This window comes from Seriola aureovittata, chromosome 19, assembly GCF_021018895.1.
Source record: "Seriola aureovittata isolate HTS-2021-v1 ecotype China chromosome 19, ASM2101889v1, whole genome shotgun sequence".
Lineage (NCBI taxonomy): Eukaryota > Metazoa > Chordata > Actinopteri > Carangiformes > Carangidae > Seriola > Seriola aureovittata.
In genome coordinates this window covers 15,539,946-15,564,652 of record NC_079382.1, presented here as the reverse complement: position 1 = coordinate 15,564,652, position 24,707 = coordinate 15,539,946, and the positions used below count along the sequence as shown (strand labels likewise).

The window sequence follows — 24,707 nt, the reverse complement described above, 5'->3', positions numbered from 1 at the left end:
CGTCATTGTTTCTTGTGCTTTGTGTGTGTTTTGCTGTTGTTGTTCTTCCTGCTGTGCTCAAGTGCATCTTGCAAAAAGCAATCAATGAGACTATCTGATTAAATAAAGGTTACACACATACATATATATATATGTATGTATGTATTAACTATTTAAAGAAATGCATTTGTTACATGAAGTGACCAACAATATAGACAGGAGCTCTGTGCTGATGACAGGTATAAGAAACAACCTTGCGCCACCTGTTGACCTCCATGATGTACTGCAGGTGAACACACACGTGGAGAAAAAATAATGATATAAAAAAAAACCAAAAAAAAAAACAGACTGATGTTATACTTTGAGTAGAAAGATAGAGTAGACTTTATTTGATGGTGAAACCTAAATAAGATCTGCGATTAGAAAACAGGTTCCCCACGCAGTGCGTTAACGTCACAGAGGCTGGAATGCTGTACTGACAGAAAGGCATCAGAAAAGACTGGACCTAAAATATGAACTTAAAAGTAAGAGAGCAGACACTCGGGTTCAGAGGGAACACCATTCAATTAAAAACAAAACAAAAAAATTCTCAGGTCGTCGCTATGATCCATGGCAGTCAGATTAAGTTAATGAACATATCTCTCCACTCCCAACACCAGAAAATGGAGAGTAAAAGTGAATGTGAGGTTATAAAGTCTGGAGGGTGAACAGGCATTGATGGTAAACAATCTTGTGGTATATTCTGGTGTTAAGCATTGATTTTCATGATATCACTATATCATGGGTTTTTTGATGTCATAGATACACAAAATCCACCTCCTGTGTACTGTAAAAAATAAACAGGTAAGAGTAGTGGCAAGAGTGTCTTTTCTTTTGAGCTTGGAGAGAGAAACATTTATGTTCCTATAAGCACTGACTGCACTTTTCCTAGACCACAGAAACATTATACTGTACATAAAATCTTAAATTGAGTGGCATTTCCCTTTAAGTAGCCTCCAAACTAACATATACACATATATGCACTCATCAAATATACACTCAAGCACATCCTGCATCATAATCCATCTGCAAAGTGAAACATTCAAAAATATTTGCCTTGTCAATACTCTGGAAAAATATAGTACTTTAAGTCTCTTATGTTTTTATTTCATTTTTTGTTTTACATTTACAGATAGTTCAGTTGTTTTGGGAAATATTTGCTTTCTTGCTGAGAGTTAGACGAGATTTAATACCACTTTCAGGTCTGTAGGGTAAATATGAAGCCACAGCTGGCTAGCCTAGCTTAGTATAAAGACTGGGGGTGGGGTGGTGGTGGTGGTGGTGGTGGTGGGGGGGGGCAGCTAACCTGGCTCTGTCCTAAAGTAACAAAAGTCTCCTTTCCAGCTCCTCCTTTAACACCTTATACACCATGTGTATGTGTGTCAACCTTCTCATCTCTCTCTCAGCAAGAAAGCAAACAAGTTTATTTCTCAAAATGTCAGACTGTTCCTTTAATTCAAGAGGGGCTAAAAACCATTTCATTCTTTGAGAGCCCTCTCAATACTTTAGTGTAAATAATCTCATAAATGCAGGTGTTGTGTTACAACTATTAGCTTCATGTTTTCACCCAGACAAAAAGTTTACCTACACCTGAAACACAAAAATAATCTCACAAATATGAATTTACCCTAATAATTGTGAACCAGTTTTACCTGCACAGTCTCAACTAGTGATTCATGGAGATATCAAACCATATGTGGGATTATCTTTCTTTACAATGCAATTTTTTTTTGGCCATGCATCTCTCGCTCATCTCTTTCATGAAAAATCTGTCTTCTAGCTTGTTCTGCTCCTGACGACAGCCCTTTTACTACACATTAATGGACACTAAATGTCTAATTATGCGTCTGGTCCCATCTGCCCCAAATACTCCCATAGTCTGCGGTTCCCTTCTTCCTTAAGGTTTTGCACCCAAGTGTTGGCAGCAACAAGGAAAAGCACATTAAAAAATAGACATCTTTAAATAGCTATTCAGCTCGTCTAAGTGCAGCACGATCGGAAACATTAAATTCAAGTCATAATCATTTTCTCCCCTCCCATGTATCATACAATGAATATAACAAATAAAATCATTTTCAGTTAACAAACTAAATGTGAAAGGATAAATCTTTGATCAGACAAAAAAAAAAAACAATATACTGCTGCCACACTGTAACATCCAAAAATAGTCTTAAGTTGAAATATATAATTTTTTTTTTTTTTTTTTTCTGCCAAAGAATTGCTGGCGTTCTAAGTCACTCTAAGTAGATGTAATATACTGCTGAGGTGTAATTTGTGTTTTTCCATCTCCGTTAATCCTCCCCTGACGGTCCTGAACACGGTGTCAAACCGTTACGGAATTAAAAAAAACAACGTCCGCTGTCATTTGGCACATGGGGTGCTCTCACTGGCCGCCACACTGACGTCAGGCTCTTTGTCGTCTGTGGTGACGGCAGCAGCAGAATCAATGCTCTTGTCCTGGTTGTCGTTATTATTATTATTATTACTATTGTTGTTGTTGTTGTTGTTGTTCTGGACACTCAGGAGCCCGTGGCTGTTGTTCTGGACCAGAGTGGTGTCGCTGAGCCTCAACTCGTCCAGCTTCTTCCACAGCTCGTCCCTCTCCTGCTCCTTCTTCTTCTCCCTGTGGAGGACAACGTTTGAATACTTTTATTTGTTTGCATTAAAAAAAAAATAACCAGCGGAAACCAAAATACAAATATGACTCTGCATTTTGACATGCTTTGAGTGAGCCATAATTAAGGGTACATAGTGTTTTTTCTAAACAACTTCCAGTCACCAATTAAAAAGCAGCTGCGGTCAAAAAGGACAAGATTTTATGTCACTGATTTTGTGTCTGTAACTCACCGTTGCCGGTCTGCTTTATAGGAGGAAGTCAACTCATCGAACAGTGTGCAGTTCATCTCCATCAACGTCTTCAGCACATTGTACACCAGAGCTACGATTGTCCTGCAACACAGCAGAGAGACGCTGCCATTAGTAACAGTCAGAAACATTACACAAAGCAGTGGACATTTCTCAAACCTGTAAATGTAAATTTTTAAAATGTAATTCCTTTCACCTACACTTGGTTCATGTGGCAGCAGAAACAAAAAACAAATGAAACTACAAACCATCTGCATTACCAGATAGTGTTGCCTTTTAACTGAGAAATCTTTCAGTTGTAATTTGAGCGAAGTGACCCTTTAAATACACCTCACAAAACTCAGGAATGAATTTCCAGGATGAAAACCTTTCAGTTCACTGTAACACTACAGTACATGTTCTATCTCTGTGCTTGTGCCTGGATAATTCTGAAAAACACAAAACAAAAACCTATTTTTGCCAGCAGTCGTTATTTCAGCTGATGTTTCCGCGTCAACATGCAGCACGTGTTCATACAACACATTAATTAATATGAACTCTCCTTATACAGTAACTGAGGAGCCGTTATTTTCTGAGTAACACGGTAAATGTATGCAACTGATGCAATTACGTCCAAGAACTAGAAGCAGAAACACCGGACATATCATCATGGTGGCGTCTATACGTCTGCAACACGTATTGGTAAACATAATCTCAAGAGCAGCACATGACTGAAGTGTTATACAACCACAGGAGGTTTCTGTGCATCGATGTTGACTCTTGACCTTTGGGAACGATGCATATACAGTAATCAGAGCCGAGCAGGGCCACAAGCTAATGATTCACATTTATGTTTGAGAGCTGCATCTTTAGTCAATGGACCTTTGAGCTCAGATTGTCTCCATCATATGACAGGTTTCCTTTTTACAGAAGAGGATGTGAGGTGGATGTGTGTTTCCTGCATGTGGATGATTGTGAAGTTAGCCGGCCGGCTTCAGAGTACATACGGATTCCAGTGCTCTTTGGAGATTCTGTACAGGCTACCGAACATGATGGGGAGGATCTTGTCGATGTTCTCCTCGATGAGGCTGAGGATGTACTCGTTGTTCCAGAAGTACAGCGCTCGCTCTGCTACCTGTGAGGACGGAGACGGAGGGGTAAGGAGGACTGTAGTCAAACATTGAGGCGGGGCTGAAGGAAGGACTGTGCTGGTTAATGACACGCTTCACTCATGAAAAAGGAACGTGGGACGTTTCAGACCTTATTGTTTAAATGTGATGGCAATTTCACCAGTCACGTAAAAGTTATCACAGCGGGAACAAAATAAAAATGAAATCACTGAAGCATGGTGAATGAGTCACTCGCAGTGCGGGACAAAAGCTCTAACACAGTAATTATTAGGTAGTTAGGTAATTAAGCCGCCAGTATACTCTGCAGGCTGGATGGTCGAACAAAGGAAACCCCCTCCCCTGACACATTTCTGAAGTCAGATTTGGAAAGGGCCGGACATTTTTGGAATTTTCCAAAACTGACAAATCAGACATTCACACCGATCTCTCTCATGCCTCTCGTGAAATACTGAATGCAACACTATGGATGTCTTCCAGGAGAGACAGCCTGAAAATGTGCTCGTTTATCAGCATGTCTGAATAACATTTCCCTGCTCTCTATCATCTTCTTTCACTCCGCCTTTGTGTGTGGTTGTTTGGGACCGTAACTATAAAGACTTCTGGTTTCCAACGTGGTCTGACATTATAAACTACCTTTGATCAAACATAAGCAGCCCTGTCATTGAGATCTTTCATCTCCATGTTGTGTAAAATTGTCATTATCATTAAATGTTTATATACTGGTTATGAATGCTAAATAGGGGACCTAAAGTAAAATGTTACCAACGTGCGCTGGTAGGTGCATGTGGTCCTTGTCTGAAAAGGGCTATTTGCAAAAGACGAAGGTTGTAGAACGATGTGAAACCAACTGTATGTTTCTGTGCGTTGGTGTGTTTTTAGCCCTACCTGAAAGTGTGGATTGGCCACACATTTAGAGATCTGTTTGAACAACGGCTCCTGGATTTTCTTGAATTGCGTTGGTTCAATGACATCCAGAATCTCCTCAATTTCACCGAGGAACATCACCTAATTGGATTAAAAAAAAGGTGCAGAATATGAAGCAGAGCCTTAAAATCTGGTCGACACCTCTGGTAAGTGTGTGGTGTGTTCACAGACGTGCAGTATACCTCTTTCTGGCTGCAGGTTTTAGGCCAAAACTTCAGCAGCCCGCGGATCACCTGCACAGATAAACATTTCTTGAGAATTTCTCTTTAATGTCAAAAAAAAGAACAACAGTCTGTTTGAGTGCCTGGTTGCTAGCACCCACAACAGTTTCCCTGCAGTGTAGACTAATTTAGTGCTTGAGGCTTTGTGCTTTGAGTGGGAGGAATGATAAAAAAAAAATCAATTTTTAAAAAAAGTACCGGTTCAGTGAGCGTAGGATCCTTCTCCAGGAACTGGACCACACAGTAGGCCAGCTGAGTGACACAAAAAATAACAACATCAACCTGATAACACTACATTAGAACGATGACTGCCTTAGCTGTTAGATACGCATCTGGATTGGAAACATACAGACCAGACCAGCTGAGCGTTGCCGTTTACATGGAGGTGGACGTGGGAAGGCATCATCAGACAAGATACAAAGAGTCTGCTGATGTTTATAGGTCAAAGGATTTTCTATAGAATATTCAATATGATGATTTTTGTTTGACGTCATGTATCTGTCCAACACTAACCATCTGAACCGTTAAACTATGGGGCTGTACCCCCACACAGTTCCTTTCATACAGATGTAAAATGACTCAAATTAAAGCTGAGACTTTAATATAATATCCATTCATTTATTTAAATTTGAAAAAACAAAAAATGTGTGACTGTACAAATACAGTCTGGTCTGTATGATCATCTTTTTAATTTCCACTGTGCTAAGTAGAAAATACATTGCAACATCATGATTATCAATGAAGTGCATTTTCATTTCAAAGCCACTAGACGGTGCTACAGTACTGAGATTACATCATGACAGTGTTCAATCCTGCTAAAAACAACTCCTAACAACAGCTGTTATAAATTATATCAAATCTTTTCTGTGTTTTGAAATAAACAAATCAAATGAAGATAAAACACAAACAAACAAACAAACATGTTGTGATACAGGACATCCAGCCAAAATAATAGACATAAGAGAGTTTTTACTACCTGCGCGTGGAAAAGGGCGAGTCCTTTAGCTGTGTGTAACGGGATGAGCACCTTCATCAGGAACTGCTTGTGCTCCGCCTTCAGAGGTAACGCAAACCCGTTGATGATACTGTAAACAGAGAAACAACAGAAACAATGTGAGATTACTGAAAGACAGCAGCACAACCTGAGCAGAGCTGTGAATATTCAGCTCCTGAAGAAGGGAATTCAGTGCAATAACAGCTCCAACATGAGACAAGGAGAGCGTTTCAGGACGTTCTGCACAAGCCCGTTTCAAACCTTAAACACAGGACCGAATAAAGACTAAAGACCTGGTCTCTACGATACCGGTGATTAAATCTTTAACTAATTTATCTCAAATCTAACTTAAAAATTGAGAAAAAACTTTTTGGAGAATGTGTGATTAAAATAAAAAAAATGTCAATGTTGCCAAATGCCACTGGAGGAAGTCAAAACAAGTAATATTACCTCTTTGTGGATAAATGCACTCAATATTTTACAACCCAACATGTTTAGCCTCAAAAGATACGCTTGACATTTTATTCACACGGAAAAAATAATCAAGACCGGTCAGCAGTAAAAGCAAAAGGGTAATGTTGTGATGTTATGTTACATTAGGGCTGCAACTGATGACTATTATTATACGTTTATTTGATGGTTATTTTCTTAATTAATCAATTAATTGTACAGTCTATAAAAAAATGCTTTTTATAATTTCCCAGCGCCCAAGGAATTACATTCAGAATATCCATCCAACCGTCCAAAACTCAATGATATTCAGTTTACAGTTTATAAATGACAAAGGAAAACATTCAATCCTCACACTGAAGAAGCTGAAGCTAGAGAAATGACTTGGCATTTTGGCTTGAAAAACTGAAACAATTTATTGATGATCAATCAATACGGCTCTGGTCTACATGATGACCAACTTTATGTCACCATACGTCAATACTCACCTTCCCAGGATTTCCAGCAGCTCAGCCACTCCGTTGAAATGCTCCGTTTCATAGATGAACCTGCAACAGCAACAAACACATTGACGACAGAAATTATGAAACACATTGCGACATAACAGCCCTAAAAACAGAGCACAATGATCAGAACAATTGATCCAGGCTGCTCCCAATACTGTTTTCTTTTTTTTCTTTTTGTTTTTTTTTTTTATATATAAATATCATCACCCTGATTTGTGAGTTGCGTTTTATATATGAGATTTCACTGGTGTCCCAACACTCTTACACATGCAGACCACAAAAGTTTTACTTGTTCCTACAAGAAAAAAAAAAGTGACAGTCTGTCTGCATTTGAGCTGCCAAAAAAGTCGAGCCTCTAGGAAACTGGGATCACTCGAGACCAAAGGATTAAAATCTGTAAATTCTCTAACTGATAAGACGTCTCATTGAAACAGGTGACAAATGGTTAGGCGACTCGGAAAATGTAAACATACTCAGACAAAAAGACTGACTGTTGCTGATCTTATTTAACTTAATGAGCCATACGTCATTCATCTCCTCTGTTTGGTAACCCATTTCCATGTGGCTGTGCACCCATGGTATGTACAGACAGAGCCTGACAACTGTGGCACTATTTTTATTCTCGGTGGCAGATGGTCAAAGTGGGTGCACCCGTTTTGCCACCTTGCCTGTTGGAAACGACATCAAGTGTCCCCTGTTTCAATCATCTAAAGCTCATTGTCACGCAGCAACAGGAGCCGTAAAGATTCAGCACGCTGCCTCCATCTGCACTTATATTTCTGCTCCCTGAATCTGTCTGAGCCTCGTAATGTGATGATGAATGTGATGATTCCTCAGATGGCTCAATGCAAAATGGAGTAAACTGAAAACCAGGACCAGAAACTCCAAACCAAACCTTAATAGAGTTGATGGGAGATATTTTTCTGCTGCATTCACTGTATGTTTCAGTGAAACAGATCAGAAAGAGATTGAGAACTTTCTTTTAAAATCACAACTGGGGGACGAGGGGCCATTATTTTTGCACAGGTCGAAAACCAAATAGTTCTGGGAACTGTGGAACCAAAGGAACTAAACTCAGGAACAAAAGTAGGAACCATGAGGTCTCCTGTTTGTTTCCAGCATCTGAAGTTCTATGAAGATCAGGCAAACTAGACCAACAGCAGAGCAGGCCTAAAAATGTAAACAATATTTACACACAAGAAAATATTAGGACAACATGATGTGTGTATTTAAGGTTGTACGTTTCAGATGTTTGAGTGGCGGTAATGACTGAAGGAAAAGGAGGACTGAAACCTCCCGAGTGTCTGACTCCACAGTATGAAGGTTATTTATTTCTGTTTTTGAACATATGTGCCAGAAAATAAAGTGCTATTCCTCTTGTTCAGGAAAGGAAAAGAAATATGTGGGAAAAGAAAGAAAAACTTTTCTGCTGAACTTTTTCAGAATCGATTCAAAATTTTACTCACCTCAAGAAAATATTGTTGATCTGCTTCCTGATGAAGGCTCGCAACCCCAGGAATTTTCCATAAATGCGATGCAGGATGGTTTTCAGGAAGTCCCTCTCCCTGGGGTCCTCACTATCAAACAGCTCCAAGAGCTGAGAGGACAGAGGAAAAGACAAACACAAACTCTCTCAGTCCTGATTCATTTGAAAGAAATTTAAAAAGTGAATAAAATCAAATAGGATCCAATACTTTATCATGTGTCTTTACTGTATAGCTAAACGAACCAAGAATAAGGATGGGTTTTGTTTTGCATCTCACTCTGACACCACAGACATGAAAAAAGATGACATACTCAAACATGTGATCAGTTTGTCGTCAACAACAAAAATGGCCGACCTCCTTAAACATTGTCAAAAACAAAAAGTCAACGAAACAACTGCAAGATGCCATATTTGTGCCAGGGGACTCATGAGGAATGGGGGCAGGGACAAATCCTTTGTTTACACATCTACTTCCTGACACGTTAAAGTAACAACTTGTGGTATTTTTGATGACCTGGGAACGACGAGTGCTCGATGAGGAGTAGATTCGCATATAACAAACCTCACGGTTCAATGTTATTGTTCACCGCTGAAACATTTGACTTGATGGGATAGACATGTACACAGTTTCATCTTTAACCATTTCCTATGAAATACTTTAGTAACTACAGTAACATATTGAGGGTTTGCCCAGTGGTGGGCTGAGCTGCTCTGGTCTGTTTGCTTCTACTTTTACCAACTTGTTAAAACTTAGAGGGACTTAACGTGACATCCTGCTATGATTAATTAATGCAAAGCCAGCGTACGCCGTGATCAATTAATCAATCACCTGCTGAGCTGAAGTCAGATTCTGACACACCTCATTTCATTATCAACGTAGTTTCTAGAGGATTTATTCAATGCTTCATATTTCATAAAAATGTAATAATTTCTTTTAGTTAGTGCAGGCCTCTTTAATTCAGGCCGCGGGGGGGTCCTTCATTATAAAAATCTGCGTGAAACCCTGAATACTGAATCACAGCCGGGCAATGGGATTACATATTGTGATATTGATTTTCTCTGGGCGGCTGTGGCTCAGGAGGTAGAGAGGGTCGTCCACTAATTAGAAGGTTGGTGTTTGGATCCCCGGCTCCATTTACGCAAACAGTGAAGAGGACAAGACCACAAGGACCACACTAAGGAGGCCTTTTCTACTAATCTTAAACTGCAATGACTGATATTTCTGGCCACTTGGGGGCAGCTACCTTAAGTTGTGAACATAGTTAACAAACAATTGCTTATTTACACATCCAGCGTATAGAGAAACATTATCGTTCATTTGGAGTTGTGTTTGTATGCACCTAATGAATGTTAAATCCAGTGTTCACTCTTTTTTGCTCTTCACCGCCTCCCGTCTTCTTCAGCTTTAAAAAGGCTCCACCAGCGAGTCTCTAACTGCATCTATCGGTCATTTGGTGCCGAGCAAGCGGCGCACACTGGGTTCTTAAGATCATTTTAGAGCCGCAGGTTCCTGCTGTGTCCAGAGATATGACACCACGAGAGCAGTGAGAGTGAACCCAGGCGGTGAAGTTGTTGGCTGGACAGGTAAACAATGAGCTCAAAGTCTCATAGTAAAAACAACAGAAAGATGGAGCAGACAACAGCTGTAAAATGTGAAATTTTCTTTTTTACATTTTCTGACATTTTATAGACTAAATTATTTATAAATGAATCAAGAAATGAATCTGCAGATTAATCAATATTGAAAGTAAGACAATAAACTTATTGACTCATGAAAGTGAAATGTAGAAGAAGGGAAGAAAACTGGAAAGTGTTTGTCAAAATATTCTTACATTTAAATGTTTTGGTAAATTTGGTGAATTTTGCATCCTTATAGAACTGAGAGCAGAGATGAGTTTTGACCGTTCAGGAGTTAATCAATGAGCACAAAATGGGATATAAACACAAAGCTGCCAGAGTATAATTCAGAGATGCTGCTTGTGCCTGAGGAAACGTCAATATTCAATCACAACAAGTCACGCTAGGATTTGAGTTTTCTCCGGAGCCCGACATGCACATGTCCCTGAATAAGCCAGTGGTCATGGTGCGACTTTTACCTCTTACCAGGCTACATATCCATCTGTATCTAAATATAAATGCAACTTACTTACAAAGGGTCCACAGACATATTGAGGGAAAAAATGAAAAAGAAAACAATTCTCCTTCATGGTTAAATAAACCTACTCCTGGAAATCATATGCAATCAAGTCAATCCCTTAATTGCATGCTCATGATAAAAGGATTATCCACTATGAGAACAATGAGGTCATTACTGAAATTAATTCAGTAATACCTTGATTAAAAGCCTATGTGCACCAAATTTGATTGAGATACAGACAGGGCAACAAGTGTGACCACGTGACAACAACAAGAAAGGCACATGTGCAGGACATGAATATAGTCCTGACTGTAATGACTTTCAAGTGAAGCAGTTTTCTATTTACGTATAAAACCTCAGGCTCACACTGACACTGACTGGACAATGTCACACTAAAGCCTGAGGTTCATCTGCGCTGCACGAAGCCTGATGCTAAAACTGTGCTGAGACCTAAATACATTGGGAAACTGACCATAAAATGATTTGATTTTGTGATTACACGTCTTTGGTGGTTGGATGTGAGAATCAGTACAAGGATGTCAGATACTTACACCCTGCTCACACTTGGCTCATACACACGTGTCCTGGCTCACACAGTACAGTACTGACTCGACCGGACAGAGATACGTGCAGGTGACAAAGTGACCTAATATACACCGACCGGAATCTGACCATTTCAACTCTGTCAAATAATGTCCATTACACAGAGACTAATGAAACTCTTCTTGCACTGTGCTGAATCAGTTATGGATTTAAATGCATCGAATATTTTAAAATAAACTATAAACTGAGAAGGAACAGATCCCTCATGTCGACACACAGATACAGATACACTCCACAGCACTTTACCAGCGCTCCCTGACAAGAAAAAAAACAAAACAAAAAAATCAGCCTAAAATACTCCCCGACCACGTGTCTGACCACATGTTCAGCTCTTAGCTCCACATATGGTTGTTTTCCCATGTTGAGGGCTGTTTTCTGCAGCAGGATCACCAGCACCAGAGCAGTGCTAGTTTTAAAAGCTACATATTCAAGGCCCAAAAATATGCCAGTAACTAGTGAGTATGGCAGAAAACCGGTAATGAGCTTGGTCCTGAGGAGCTGCACTGCGAGTCACTCTAAAGGGATGTTACCCAGCATATACCGTTTATATTGCTTCTTGCTTCTTCAGTCACTGCTTCCTTGTGATCCCTTCCACATGCTAACAGCTACATGTAGCTTACTTATCGATTCACAGCATCTCCCAGCTAGAATTAACAGAATGTGCTTGTAGTAGACACTGAGAACAGGTTCACAGCTTCACAGCTTCAGATGATTAGATCAAAGTTGACATCAAAACATCCATTATTAAAGAGTGGGCCTGCAAGACAATGACACAATAACAGAGACGCATACTCTACGTGTACAGTGCAAATATCAAACACCTCATAATGAGTAAGGTCTCCACAGGGTTTGCCTTTGGGAAGTAGGTTGCTGAGGTGCAAAGAGCCAATAAGAATCAAAAAAAGTATGACAACAGATGCACAGAAGGAGGGGCTTGTAAAAACGTCCTTGAAAAAAACGTCACAACCTCTAGCTCCTCTTAGGATGCTTGTCCTTGCTCCCCTCAGTGCTTTAACCTCTGTGGTGTGTGCATCTCATGTCTATGCTGTGTGTATTACGGTGACTTAAGTTAACTTAACCACAGGGCTTCTTTCCCTTCCTTAACTGCCACCCAAACCTCCACCTTGTTCCCGTTGCTCCAACCACAGTTCGCCTCTCTCCCCCTGAAGAGTAAACAACGGGCGGCTATTTAAAGCTTCCCCACGACACACTAACATCATGGAAAGTCGGTCCAGGCACCTTGGATGTGGCCCAGCCAACATTCCAGACTCTGTGGTCCCTGTTAGCTGCTGCTTCTCCCTGCAGCTTCACACACGAAGCGAAGCATTCCTGAGGTAGGTGGGTACTGAGCCAGGACAGATGTAGACGAGCTGCAGCGGATTAATGGTTTGACTCATCCAACAAAGCATAACGTAGGATGGTGAACTCCCAAAACACATCACAATGCATTTAATACATTCAGAAATTCTAAAAACATTTGACCAGCCACCCGTAACAGCCAAAAAGAGCTGTCAACAATTAAATGACTTTTAATGTGAATAGTTTCTTACCTTTCTATTATAGTAAAACAAAACATCTTTGGGTTTTGAACTGCTTGTTGGACGATACAAGGCATTTGAAGATGAGAGAAGCACTGTGTGCTGTGTAGTGCAGTTATTCCTCACACCTTGTTCACTGCGCTGGCGCACGACATGCCGCAGAAACAAAACATCATGTCGGTCGTGTGGAACTTTTACAAAGTGTTTGAGACAGATGTAATATATGCCATCTGCAATGCACGCCAAAAATGATCAGCATTGGCTGTGGATCATTTATCATTATTTATTCATTGTTCATTTTAGGAGGATAAAAAGCAGTGTCCTACTGTCTCCTCAAAATGGCAAAAGGAAAAATGGCTTCCGTTTCACTGCCACTGTTGTAGCATTACGTTTCTCTTCTTGCTAACAAGCAAACATGTATTGATGCATGTGCTTTTATTCAATCGGCGACTGCTGTAATCCTAATGTGGTGTAATAAGAAAATGTCGTTATTACCAGAAATCTAGTTTAAAGACTCTAACTGACAACTTTCTCTTATGCTGCCAGTGCAACTTATTCAGCAGGTGGGTGTTCAGATCCCAACTTCCTCGATCGTTGCAACAGAGCGCAACAGAATGAAATGCCTTCAAGAAGAGACAGAAATCTGTACAATTATCTTAATATAGAAAATATCCCCGACAGCTGTTTTCTCACCTTGGCTTCCGTTGTGAAACTCTGGAACAGCTGCAAGATTTTTTGATTCCTGTTCGTGAGTGTATGTTTGTGTGTTGGCCAGTTCTCCAGGGGACGTGATGGGTGGTAAACCTGATCATGTGGTTTTGATAATGCTTGAAAACCCAATAAAAATGTATAAATAGAATGTGTTGCAATGATGCATGTTGTGTTTGGAAACCTGCTGACAGTTTGACACATTCATTATCATCAAAGTCAAAGTGTTTTCACTCACCTGCAGAACAAATTTCTGATCTATGTAGCGCTTTGCGATGCTGGGCTGGAAGTCTGGGTTTTCTAGGAAACGCAGGAGAAACTCGTAGACCAGCTGGAAAATAAAAGGAAAATTAAGAAAATAAATAGAGATACTCTGACGCATAATGATGTAATGTAAATGTTAAAGAGCACAGACTTGTTTAAGGATCATATTCTTACATGCATGTGAGGCCATGAAGCCTCTAGAGTGGGTTCATCCTCCTCTGGGTCAAAATCAGGGTTTTCACTTGGTGGAAGAGTCCGGAAAATGTTGGTGCAGATCTTGAAAAGGAAGGAAAGAGTCAGATTTATTATACAAACAGAGAGAAAGGGTTAACATCCCAGGAGACCTACAGTCGGGAAAACAGATACCGACAGTTAATCACAGATGATCAACAAGTGATCCTTTACGTCAACACACAGAAACACGATGATAGGTAGAAAGCTGATCAAGTTTTATTGCTGACTTTTTTTTCCCCCGACCAGATGCTGTTTTGTCAAATCTGATTTGGTTTCCAGGTCCCCACACCCTCCTCTAATTAAAAAAAGTTGCTTGTAGCATTGTTCCAAAACTACGTCTCTGCTTGGCTGCCAACATCGTTAGTCACACACCCTGCCTTGCAATTGTTTTTTTTTTGTTTTTTTTACCACATACTATATTGAGGTGTAGTGTGAATGAGTAGTACTGAAACCTCTTCATTAATTTGGTTACAGTTCATTAGCCGAAAAGCCAAACAACTTAGACAAAGTTACTGAGTGTGTACCTGAGGCAAAAAACCAAAAAGATGCTGTAATCCCCATTTTGAGCTGCATGACCAGATGTTTGGTGGTAAGCAGCTGTTACAGTTTCCCATAGGTGAAATAAATGTAGGCACAGCGGGTCAAGATGTATTTGAGTGAGAGACAAATTGATGCGAAGTGTAAACTGCAACCCGCCTCTACACAACCTGGACACAAAATGAATTCACTGCTCTGAATTCTTCAAAAAAAAAACTTCTGGTTTAACTCAGGGGAAGAATAATACAAACACACTTGATAATTGGGAGCGGAGGGCAACTTAGTCTGGACATCGTCTGATCATATCTAAATTTAACTGAGGATGTTTAATATGGTCACCAAAACAGAAAGGAGCTAAATAAAACCATTACAGATTCTGCATCTGCTGTAACCCCCTATTAAAATTCCGCACCAAAGACAATCATTGTAGACAGGTCACCGCCACCTCCGTCCCACCTTGTTATTTTTAGCCATGGTAAATTTGAGAGTGACACACACACAGACGCAGCAGTGGCGAGCTCGAAAAGCTGGCATTACGTGATTGGGTGCACACTCATGCTGACGTGATAAAGACAACATCAAATTACCTATTGGCAGCTGTAAAAATCTAAATGACACTAATGGGAGAGGAAGGCGGCAAAGGAATTTTAAATTTTAAACGCTCGCCCAAGATCTGTGAACAACTCTCGACTCTAGATGGATTCATGGGTTATACCAGCAGATATCCATACAAAAGCAGCAAACAAGGATACTACAGGCTGACTCGTTATGTAAATTATCGTGGTATCCACTCTGATATTTTCTACCATGCTGGAAATTTTAAATTCAGAAGGTCCCAGAAGGATCAGAGAGAAGAGTTACAGCAGTTGTTTCTGACCTTCTGACTTCTTAAAACAAAACTATGTCTTCTTGCGACCCCTCATCACAGGCAGCAAGTTTATTCCTTCTCAGATTATATTTGGAGGCCTGCAGAGTTAAACTTATTCAGTAGTTAAAAGACAATTTGAAAAAAAAAAGAAAAAGATTAGAAAAAAGTCTGAAGAATAAATTTGATTTTGTGTATCATTTATTATTTATCATGTATTTTTTCTGTAAACCCTTAGGAGGGATCCCGAACTTGTCCACCTTTCCTCAATTAGTCATCATAATTTGGGCTTCCTGTCAATTCCTGAATCCCTCTGGACATACAGTGTGTTATGGAAGCCATCATATCTGGGAGTTTTTGTAACTTGTTTAAATTTGCCTCTGCTATGTCGAACTTGCGCTCATGGTGTTAAAGCCCTGTAACGAAGAATTTCTTAATACAATATGATGCGTTATTCGCTTCGTGGCCACTACGTTCGGCACAGCCGTCAAACAGCTCCTCAGTCCCTGTTTTGCTCCGCAGTGGGATAAATTGTTCAAGAAACTGATGTAAAATTTCTGGATATATCCCTTTAAATTTCCCTAATTAATATTTTTTCAGTTAAAATGATGGAGGGTCGTCACTAAATTTGTTTAACTCGGTTTGGCTGAACCCCCACCTTTGAATACATTTTTTCACTGGAGGGGAATGTCGATTTCGTCCCCCATGGCTTAAAAAAAAAAGTGACATGACAAAAAGTATTTTGAAGGGAGCTGGAGTCTCGATTTTCACATGACAATTATTTTGATCTTGTTATTAGTGGAAAGGAATGGTACCAGGCTTGTTCTTGTGCTGCTGCGGTCCATCCCCTTCAAGGTTGAATGAGCTGTGCATTCAGAGATGCCCTTCAGCTCACCACTGTTGTAGTGAGCTGTTATTTGCCTGCTTGTGGCCTTCCTGTTATTTTAGAGAAGTCTGAAACTGTAGTGCAGCTGTTTTCTGAGCTGATGAAAATACCATCTGGAAACAACATTTATACAATGTTCAAAATCGCTTACATCGAGCATACATTAGCCAAACAGTAACAGAACCTGGCGACTGCTTGCATGATTTATTATTCACAGAGTAATTCACTTGTTCTGGCTGGTTGCATTTAGGAGCACTTTGTGACAATAAATAAAATAAAATTGCACATATAATCATTCCCCACACATCCCACAAATACATGTAAAAGTCAATAGTTATATTCAGAGTAACTAGGCCTATCACACGTCACCGGAAGGACACTTCGTTACTTGGGATGAGTCCTAAAACGTGGAAATCAGTTAGCATTTTAGCACGTCCCCTCGTCTATGGGCTTTTGAATGGGTTTTTGGTTATATGGCTGACATAAGGTCTGTGGTTAACAAAAGCTCAAGACAGTTTCATGTTTTATTATACAACATTAAATATGTCAGTAAATACCCCAGTCGTGATTTCTTTAAGCTTTTATGTCTCTTAACAAAGACCGGTTGCTAACAAGCGGCTCAATGACGCTACAGAGGTTTTCGTGGACGTTTAACGTCATCACGCCAAACATGAAAACCAATCCAGCCGGCCTGTCGCGGCAGCGGTGGTGGTGCCGACGCATGTTCATCTGGCAAGAAAGTTGGGCAAGGCACTACAATCACACATACTGTATGTGGTGGAAATCTTTGTAATGTGAAAAACATGTTTCTTCTGTTTACCTTGCTAACGTTGTGAGGAAAGATACAGAAATCGCTGCAGTGAAAAACAGTTGTAAAATCCATTATAAGCCGCTGTGCAGTGTTTTGGCGTCTGACAAGTCTTTACATTTATTAGTTTGTAACTCAGATGATGCAACTCCTGCATTGTATTTCAATGTCTGACCGGTAACACCCTCACAAATGCAGTCCCCTTCACTGTTTAAAACACAGGGCATAGGCACGTTGAGCAGACTATGGGGCTTGTCTCTTGTGATGGAACTATAACATGTGTTTACACTAAAATGTGTTTTTACCAAATGTAATACGATATCAGCCTCCCAGACAGCAGTAATGGCTTTACTTCATCATCTGCAGACTATGCAGACGTATGCAGATGCTGATAATGAGGCAGATGAATAAACCTCTATGAGCTCTCTGTGGTGTGTCACTGTGCTGTGTGTTTTGCCTGGTATGAGGCACGTCAGTGGCTGAGCTGGAATCAGATGACTCACATCACAGGGTAGGTTGCCAGGTGGGACACTGCGGCTCACTGTGGCGCCCATTTAGCTTGAGGCGTTCAAATACTCACAAAGTGAAGACTAGAATTACTGCTTCGCAGTCGTATGCCTCCGCCACTCAAGACTACTTTATCCAGAATCGTAAAATAATAATAAATAATAATAATAAAGTTTGTCATCATTGCTGAGTGAACTCTTGAGCTATGGCACAGTGACCTTGACCTTTGACCACCAAAATCTAATCAGTTGGTCCTTGTGTCCAGGTGAACGTTTGTACCAAATATGAATAATAAATGATATAATGATGGGGTTGATGTCAGAGGGACACACACAGGGGGATGGTCTGAAACACATATGGCCTGGTATTGCTAGTGAGGGGCAACCATCGACTTTATATATCTGTCTATTCTTTGATCTACAGCCTCTGATTTACACTGTCTACATATGATAGGTTATATACGTTATATACGTCACAACATGAGCACCTTTAATTCCCCCAGTCACTTCCCAATATTGAAAAATAACTTCAGTTGGACAAAACATGAGAAAATATTGTGGGAGGATGACAAACATGGGAGGCGTGTGAGAAATTTTCATGTGTGGCAAAAAGTAAACAGTGATTTGTGTGTGTGATGGTGATGGAGGAGGATTCAAAAAAGGAAAGAAGAAAAAAAAAAGGGGGCTGTTCCTAAGTGACAGCGCTGGAAGGGAAACTGGTGTGGGCACGCTGATGGCAGGGGAGGCTGTAGCTCTGTGTGGGGTCAGTATGAGGGTGACGGTAGTAGCAACCAACACCTAGCAACGCACAGGATGAGACAGAAAAAGGGGGAGGAGGGGAAGGGGGAGAGATGGAGAGAAAATACAAGCTTGGAGTGTAGCACTACCGAGGATAAAAAAGGATGGGAATTAAAGCGAATAAAAGGGGAATTATAGCTCACTGATGCTCTTTTTTTAGCTAACCCTGCTGTCTTCTTACTCTTATCCCCGACACAGAAAAGGAAGAAATCAGGGGGAAAAAAATCATTTTAAAGAAGTGATTTTCTATAATATACTAGTGGCACCAATTATAGAGTCAGCAACACGTCCTTTTACACAGATGAGAAACCTGGCTGTTTGTACTCCAAACAACCTGTGATCAAAACGGCCCTCACTGCACCAGAATAATGGGCTGCACTTTAAACACTCACCTCTTCATTATCATGTGATGCCAAGCATGGAGTATCTGGGAGAGCTATTATCAGTCGAGCTTTCTGAAAGTGCAGCTGCTATTTGTCTAACCTCATTCAGGAGCCTGTCTGTAAGTACACACTCTTGGCTCTGCACTGGGCTGCCTCATCAGCTCAAACCGCGTCCATCTAATATACGCTGCATAGATATATGAGATTAGGAAGAAAGACCGCTGACAATGGACCAGCCGGAGTCAGTCATCTACACTACTCAAGGTAACAGACCTGCTGACCTGCTGGTGCGGTAGCCCGAGAGGTCCCTGAAGATGATTATGATGAAGCTACAACATGTTAAGTCGCTCATTATCCATGTGTTCAATGACAGTAGATTTACTTTCTTGACTTTTCCAGGTAATTCTTCAAAGAAATATCAAACTAATCTAAACCAAAAAGTGATTAGATTAAATAAACATCAATATCTAATATCTTTTATTGGCTGTGATGAAACAATCGTCACTACATTTCAGTTTTGGATGGTCCTGCTGATTTCATTTTTGTGTCTTGGATTGCTCAGACTGCCACATCATGAATGAGAAAGTGTAAAAGCAGAATTTCAAATGCTTCCGATATTTTACTCAATGGAACACACACGTGGAAATTAATTTGCAGTCATGAGTTCAAAATTAACCAAAAAATAACTACAGCAGACGTCTCTTGCTTCTGGTTAATGTGATTGCATTAGTGTGATTTTATTTTTATGACTTTGGAGTGCTGACATCAAAGGATTTACTGCTATGTTTGCTGCCTGTGTTGGCACATTAGAAAGTTTACCATGCCATGTTGCAGACAGAGCACAAAATCCCATTTATTCGTCCTGTATTTACCACAAGGTCCAATGTTTATACTTAGGAAAAATCCGCTCTGCTACTCTGCAGACTTTTGAAATGGTGGCATTAAGAATATAAATGCCATTGAGAACATTAAGAACATAAAATAAGACACAGCTTGAAAAATTGCCTTTATTTTCTTCTTCTGTTGAGTGTATGTGCTGCTTTTGATTGCTATGTTTGTTTTCTCTCTCTCTTGACAAAGATAAGGTAGATTTCTGGTATTTATTTACATTCTGGTGTCATGAGCAGCAACTACTCTCTGAGCCAAATCTAAATTACTTCATGTCCTTGTTGTGTGTGTTCAGTTGCTTTAAGGGTGGAACTGGCACAATAACAAGGTACAGTATATTGATAACACACACTGTGTCTTCAACACCGATGTTGCATCAGTTTAATCACTGAAATAAAATGCAGGTTTGTTGACACTGTTTGCCATCAACTTCTTATTTACCCTTGTATTCTATTTTTCCATTGCCTCCCTGAAGCTCGCTTACACTGCCAGCTGTTTTGGCGTTATTCATTACAACTGAAGCACTGTCACTGTTTATGGCTTTCATCTTACTGGAAATGGCCTGTTTGTGAGTCGCTGAGTTAATTACACATCTGCACTTCACGCAGCATACAACGTGTAGTTTTGAGACAAACGAACCCAGGAAATATCATTTAGCCCACAACAGCTGCATAAAAGTGCAGTTTGCTGAATGTGACAGCTGGTTGTTATTGAGGGACGTTAACAAATAATAGCACTACATTTGTCTGTCTGTATTAAAATGCAATTGCATACCTTTTTTCTTTTTACACTCATATGGCCTTTTATTGAGGGAAGCCTTAAAATTCGATGCTTTTTAAGACTTTTAAAGACCTGCAAATACCCTGTCAATCCTAAATCAATAGTTGCAAGGTCTGACATGGATTACTGCCTACAGTCCATTAGTAATCTAAAGACTCCTTGACTCAGCTGTGGATGTGCTCATTTGTCTCCATCATGTTAATCTGCAGTGTGGAGTGAATCGACGCAGCACTGACAACATTACTGACTGCTGTGCTCTAAACGTTGCACATGAGTCATTATTACACTGTAGGAAGAAACTAGGCTGCTCAGGGCATCTGCTACACAAACACAAATCTATATACCATGTTGGTCAGTGACGCCCTGCAGGAGCTTGGGTTGGTTGTTAAACAGACTATCATGTGTTTAAGATTCCTGCAGCAGCCAAAGTGTTAGTCAATGGAAGCCTTTGCACTCTGACCTTTCTGGTGAATGTGCTCATGGATGTACAGTACATCCAGATAATATGTTAATAAGATATGACTTAACATAATTTATGTAGTGACGTCTCATCCCTACATGGGACTCTTCAAGTTACAGTTTGTCACTTCCCATGTGTGCTGAGTGCGCAACGCGTTTCCAGACTCAAATAGACGATGACAGAGTTTAAATAACTCTCACACCAGACAAGGATGCAGCCACAATTAACACAGGTGTCTATCACTTGCAAAATTTGCAGCAACAAGGAACAAGGAAATAATAACATGGAAATAATAACCGCCACAAACTTTATGTGAGAAGACTCCTGGCGTTTGAATATATATTGGATCTAATGGTTCTTTTTGGCTCTAAAGGGACTTTTAATGTTTGTCTGACACTCAAGTAACAAGTGTTTTAAAGTTGTTTCTTTTCTAATGGATGTCCTTAAAAACTCCTTAAAACATCTCGGAACACTTCAATGTGCTGTAGGTACATCAGAGCAAAGCACAAACTTTGCTGCTGAAGGTTGTGAAGACTGAAACTTTGTAAATAAATGAATATACTAGCGGTAAGAGAGTGTGCAGGAATGTTTTCTAGTAGATGTGTAAGGGGGAAAAAAAATCTCTAGGGAAGTTGTGATGTGCCCTGCAACACTAAAACAGCCCCACAGAAAAGTGCCGCTTCTTGGAGGTTTGGAAAAAGCACTGAGACAAGAGAGCAAACCAGCACAGAGAAAGTGTATGGGCTTTGTTGTGAAAAAGCCACAGCAAGTCTCGTGTGGCAGATATTAGCATTAGCTTAGTGTAGGCTATCTAGGTTTTAAATGAGGTTCGAAGTTGGTTTCAATCTTAAAATCAGTGGATTAATGTTACACCGAGAAAGGGTTTGGTGATGAGCTGAAGACACATGGTGCAGTGGTCTTCAAACCTCTGACAGGCATCCATAAGGTCAACGGTATTTTCCCTGTATTGTGACTATGATTAGAAAAATGAGTGGGTTTCATCGTACAAGCTTTCAACATGTTTTGTAGAGAAAAAAGAATAATCAAAAGCGTGAGAGACAGATATTCAGTTTGACAGCGCAATGTTGGAGACAATGACAAATCTAAATCCTATTTCATGAAACCATGTATCAACGTGTTCAATGGGCAGTGGGTCAAAGTCAGAGGAGGAAAGAAAGAGACAGGTAGACAGAGAACTTAAAATTACACCGCCGATAACACTGGGCTGTTCCTATGTTTGCGCTGTGGATTTTATGCTTACATTGAAAAAGCTATGGTAGATAGTTTTGAATAAAGATGGTAATATGTTCCTCATGTGCTGCCGACGTGACACACCCTGTCTAGACAAACGATCAGCCTCCATTTTTTAATCCTGCACAAGTGCACAGGATGTTACAGTGACACACAGGGGAGATCTCTCTGCTATTTAATAATAGCACATGACTTTACAATTAACTGCTGCTGTGGTCACTCTGGGCTCTGAATGTAGAGTTTATTTTCTAAATCTCAAGCGGCCACCGAAATTTTTAAGCACTCCGTGCTTGTGTCCTCACCATGTTAGTGATCTCTGGGTATGTGGACTCCACCAGCACCCCTCGGTTGGTGGAAACATAGTCCACAAGCTCGTTGAGCGTCGCCCTCTTTATCTCCTTGCTCTTTAGATCGATCACCGAGTCGAAGAAGTCGAAGAGCATGCAGCACTGCTGGAGTTTCTGGGTGAACAGTTCCTGCTGCTCCGTGGAGGGGGCATCTGAAATCACACAAAAGGAGAAAATACACTGATTATCAACGCTTATATATAGAACGCAAAGAATGTAATGCTCTGTGGAAAGAGATTACAGATGAGACAAGCAGGGTTGACAACTGCAACCCCGAGGTGGTGTGACTTGCTTGTGCAGAATAATAGTGTGAAATCTAAGGGAGTGCATTTTAATTTTGCATGTGTCATGAGCGATTTTTTGTGTCCCCGGCTAATTCTGGTTGAGCAGGTCTAAAAACATGACAACAAAACAACCTCTTGATATTTTTTTGCATAATATTACATATCCAAGACCGACAAGCAGACAGACACAATACACCAGTGTATTTTTCCACACAGAGGCAGCCCAGTCATTCTCGGCTTTGATTGTAAAGCCTTTTATGGATTAGACGGTGAGTGCGTTCAGGGTTATTAGAGCTGTCAAACTTGACCCCAGCTAAGCTATAAACAGTGTTTGGCAGCCGTCCAGAAACGCGGTGACACACTGTACAGTGATGTTCTGTTCCTACACAGCAGACGCTCGTGGCTGCAGACACAAGACCCTCTCTGTAATGGTAGCGGGAAGACGCAGCTAAAGTGAACTATCTCTCAGGTCTGATTAACGACACCTCAGGAACCCTACACCCCAAAGGTTGTGGGGTTACGCAAATACAGATGCCATCCATGACACTTGTTGACACTGAGGTACATTCGCGTAGCTCATTAACATTTATGTCTCAATGACACATTTTTGGGTGTAAATTAAATACAAATTTGGTTGTTTTCTACACTGGTAACTGTCTCCCATCTCTACCAGAACTTGAGTCACATGATGTGAAGTACAGCTGAACAATTATTAAAAATATTATTGAAATCGCAATATGGCCAAGAGCAATATCCAAATCACAAGAGCTGTAGTTATTTTTGATAAAAGGTTTAATGTGTCCTAACATAAAAATAAATAAATGAAGCATTGTGGTGCCACAGAGATGCACCCGGCCTACAAATACATATTCTTCAGATGTAAAGGAACATGCTTGTTTGGTGCAAGACCGAACAAAAATCCCATCATCATCATTTCTATGTTTTTTTCAGAGAAAGTGAAATGCAAAAAAAGACAATTCCAACTGAAATCGTGACTCATTTCACTGTCGCAATATCTGCCAAAATAAATCGCGATATGATTTTTTTTTTTTTTGCATGTTGTTCAGCCCTAATGTGAAGTAACTCCCTGTGAAGCAGTTCTCAATACACTTACAATAGCTACATTCACCAAGTGTATGTACATATACATGCACTGAAACTTAAACAGCAAGTATTTTGATAAGTGATTAATCTCGTTGGTTATTTTTCAAGCACAAATTGTGAGGACCTGCTGGTTTTTGTTAACCAAAAGTTTCCGTTTCTGACTTGCAATTCGAATATGAAACTTTTCGATCGATCGTGAAAAAAAATATTTCTCGCAGCTCTAAAGCACAAAAACACACTTGTGCGTTTACACTCTACTCCTACAGAATGTGTTTTTAACAGTGAGAGGAGAGAAGTGAGAGGGTGAGAAGTCATGGTGCGGTTTCTTATTGAGCAATGTTATGTAACTGAACAGGCATTACCCCATAAAATGGTGTGGCATGGGGACATTGCAAAGTGAGGCACAGCTGAAAAATGTTCACAGCTAGTGAAAAGGTTCCAATGGTGTTGACAGCTGACGAAGGACTTACGCAACTCAACTCCATAGGTCAAACAACCGGCTTCTGCACTGAGTGAGTGTAATATCTGAGTGTAAGTAAACCACAGGGACTTGTTATCACACTTCTTTGCCTTAATGCCAATTTTCCAAAGTATCGAATCTCCAAGGATTCCATACTGAAAGGGCAGACTGAATACCAAGCTGGGACAAGAAAGGAGAAGGGCCGTGATGCCCCTGTGGCCTGAATGTTGCCGTCGTTAATATGACATATGGGTCGCTCACATTTCTTCCTCGTCAGTGGCATGTGGAAGATT

The 24,707-nt window shown here is 40.3% G+C and overlaps 1 protein-coding gene across 1 annotated transcript in view; it reads right to left on the bottom strand.

The window, feature by feature from the left end:
* Positions 1-345: 345 nt before the first annotated feature.
* The window catches only part of ppp2r5a (protein phosphatase 2, regulatory subunit B', alpha isoform), a 40,006-nt gene continuing 15,644 nt past the window's right edge, over positions 346-24,707 (bottom strand). Inside the window, exons 2-13 of the mRNA XM_056405495.1 lie at positions 22,522-22,718; positions 13,998-14,099; positions 13,798-13,890; positions 8,554-8,684; positions 7,070-7,129; positions 6,114-6,222; positions 5,336-5,389; positions 5,099-5,149; positions 4,878-4,997; positions 3,870-3,997; positions 2,866-2,967; positions 346-2,641 (exon numbers count right to left, since the gene is read on the bottom strand). Coding sequence (XP_056261470.1) covers positions 2,380-2,641; positions 2,866-2,967; positions 3,870-3,997; positions 4,878-4,997; positions 5,099-5,149; positions 5,336-5,389; positions 6,114-6,222; positions 7,070-7,129; positions 8,554-8,684; positions 13,798-13,890; positions 13,998-14,099; positions 22,522-22,718 — 1,409 coding nt within the window. The 3' untranslated portion in view covers positions 346-2,379. The remainder of the gene's footprint in view (positions 2,642-2,865; positions 2,968-3,869; positions 3,998-4,877; positions 4,998-5,098; positions 5,150-5,335; positions 5,390-6,113; positions 6,223-7,069; positions 7,130-8,553; positions 8,685-13,797; positions 13,891-13,997; positions 14,100-22,521; positions 22,719-24,707) is intronic.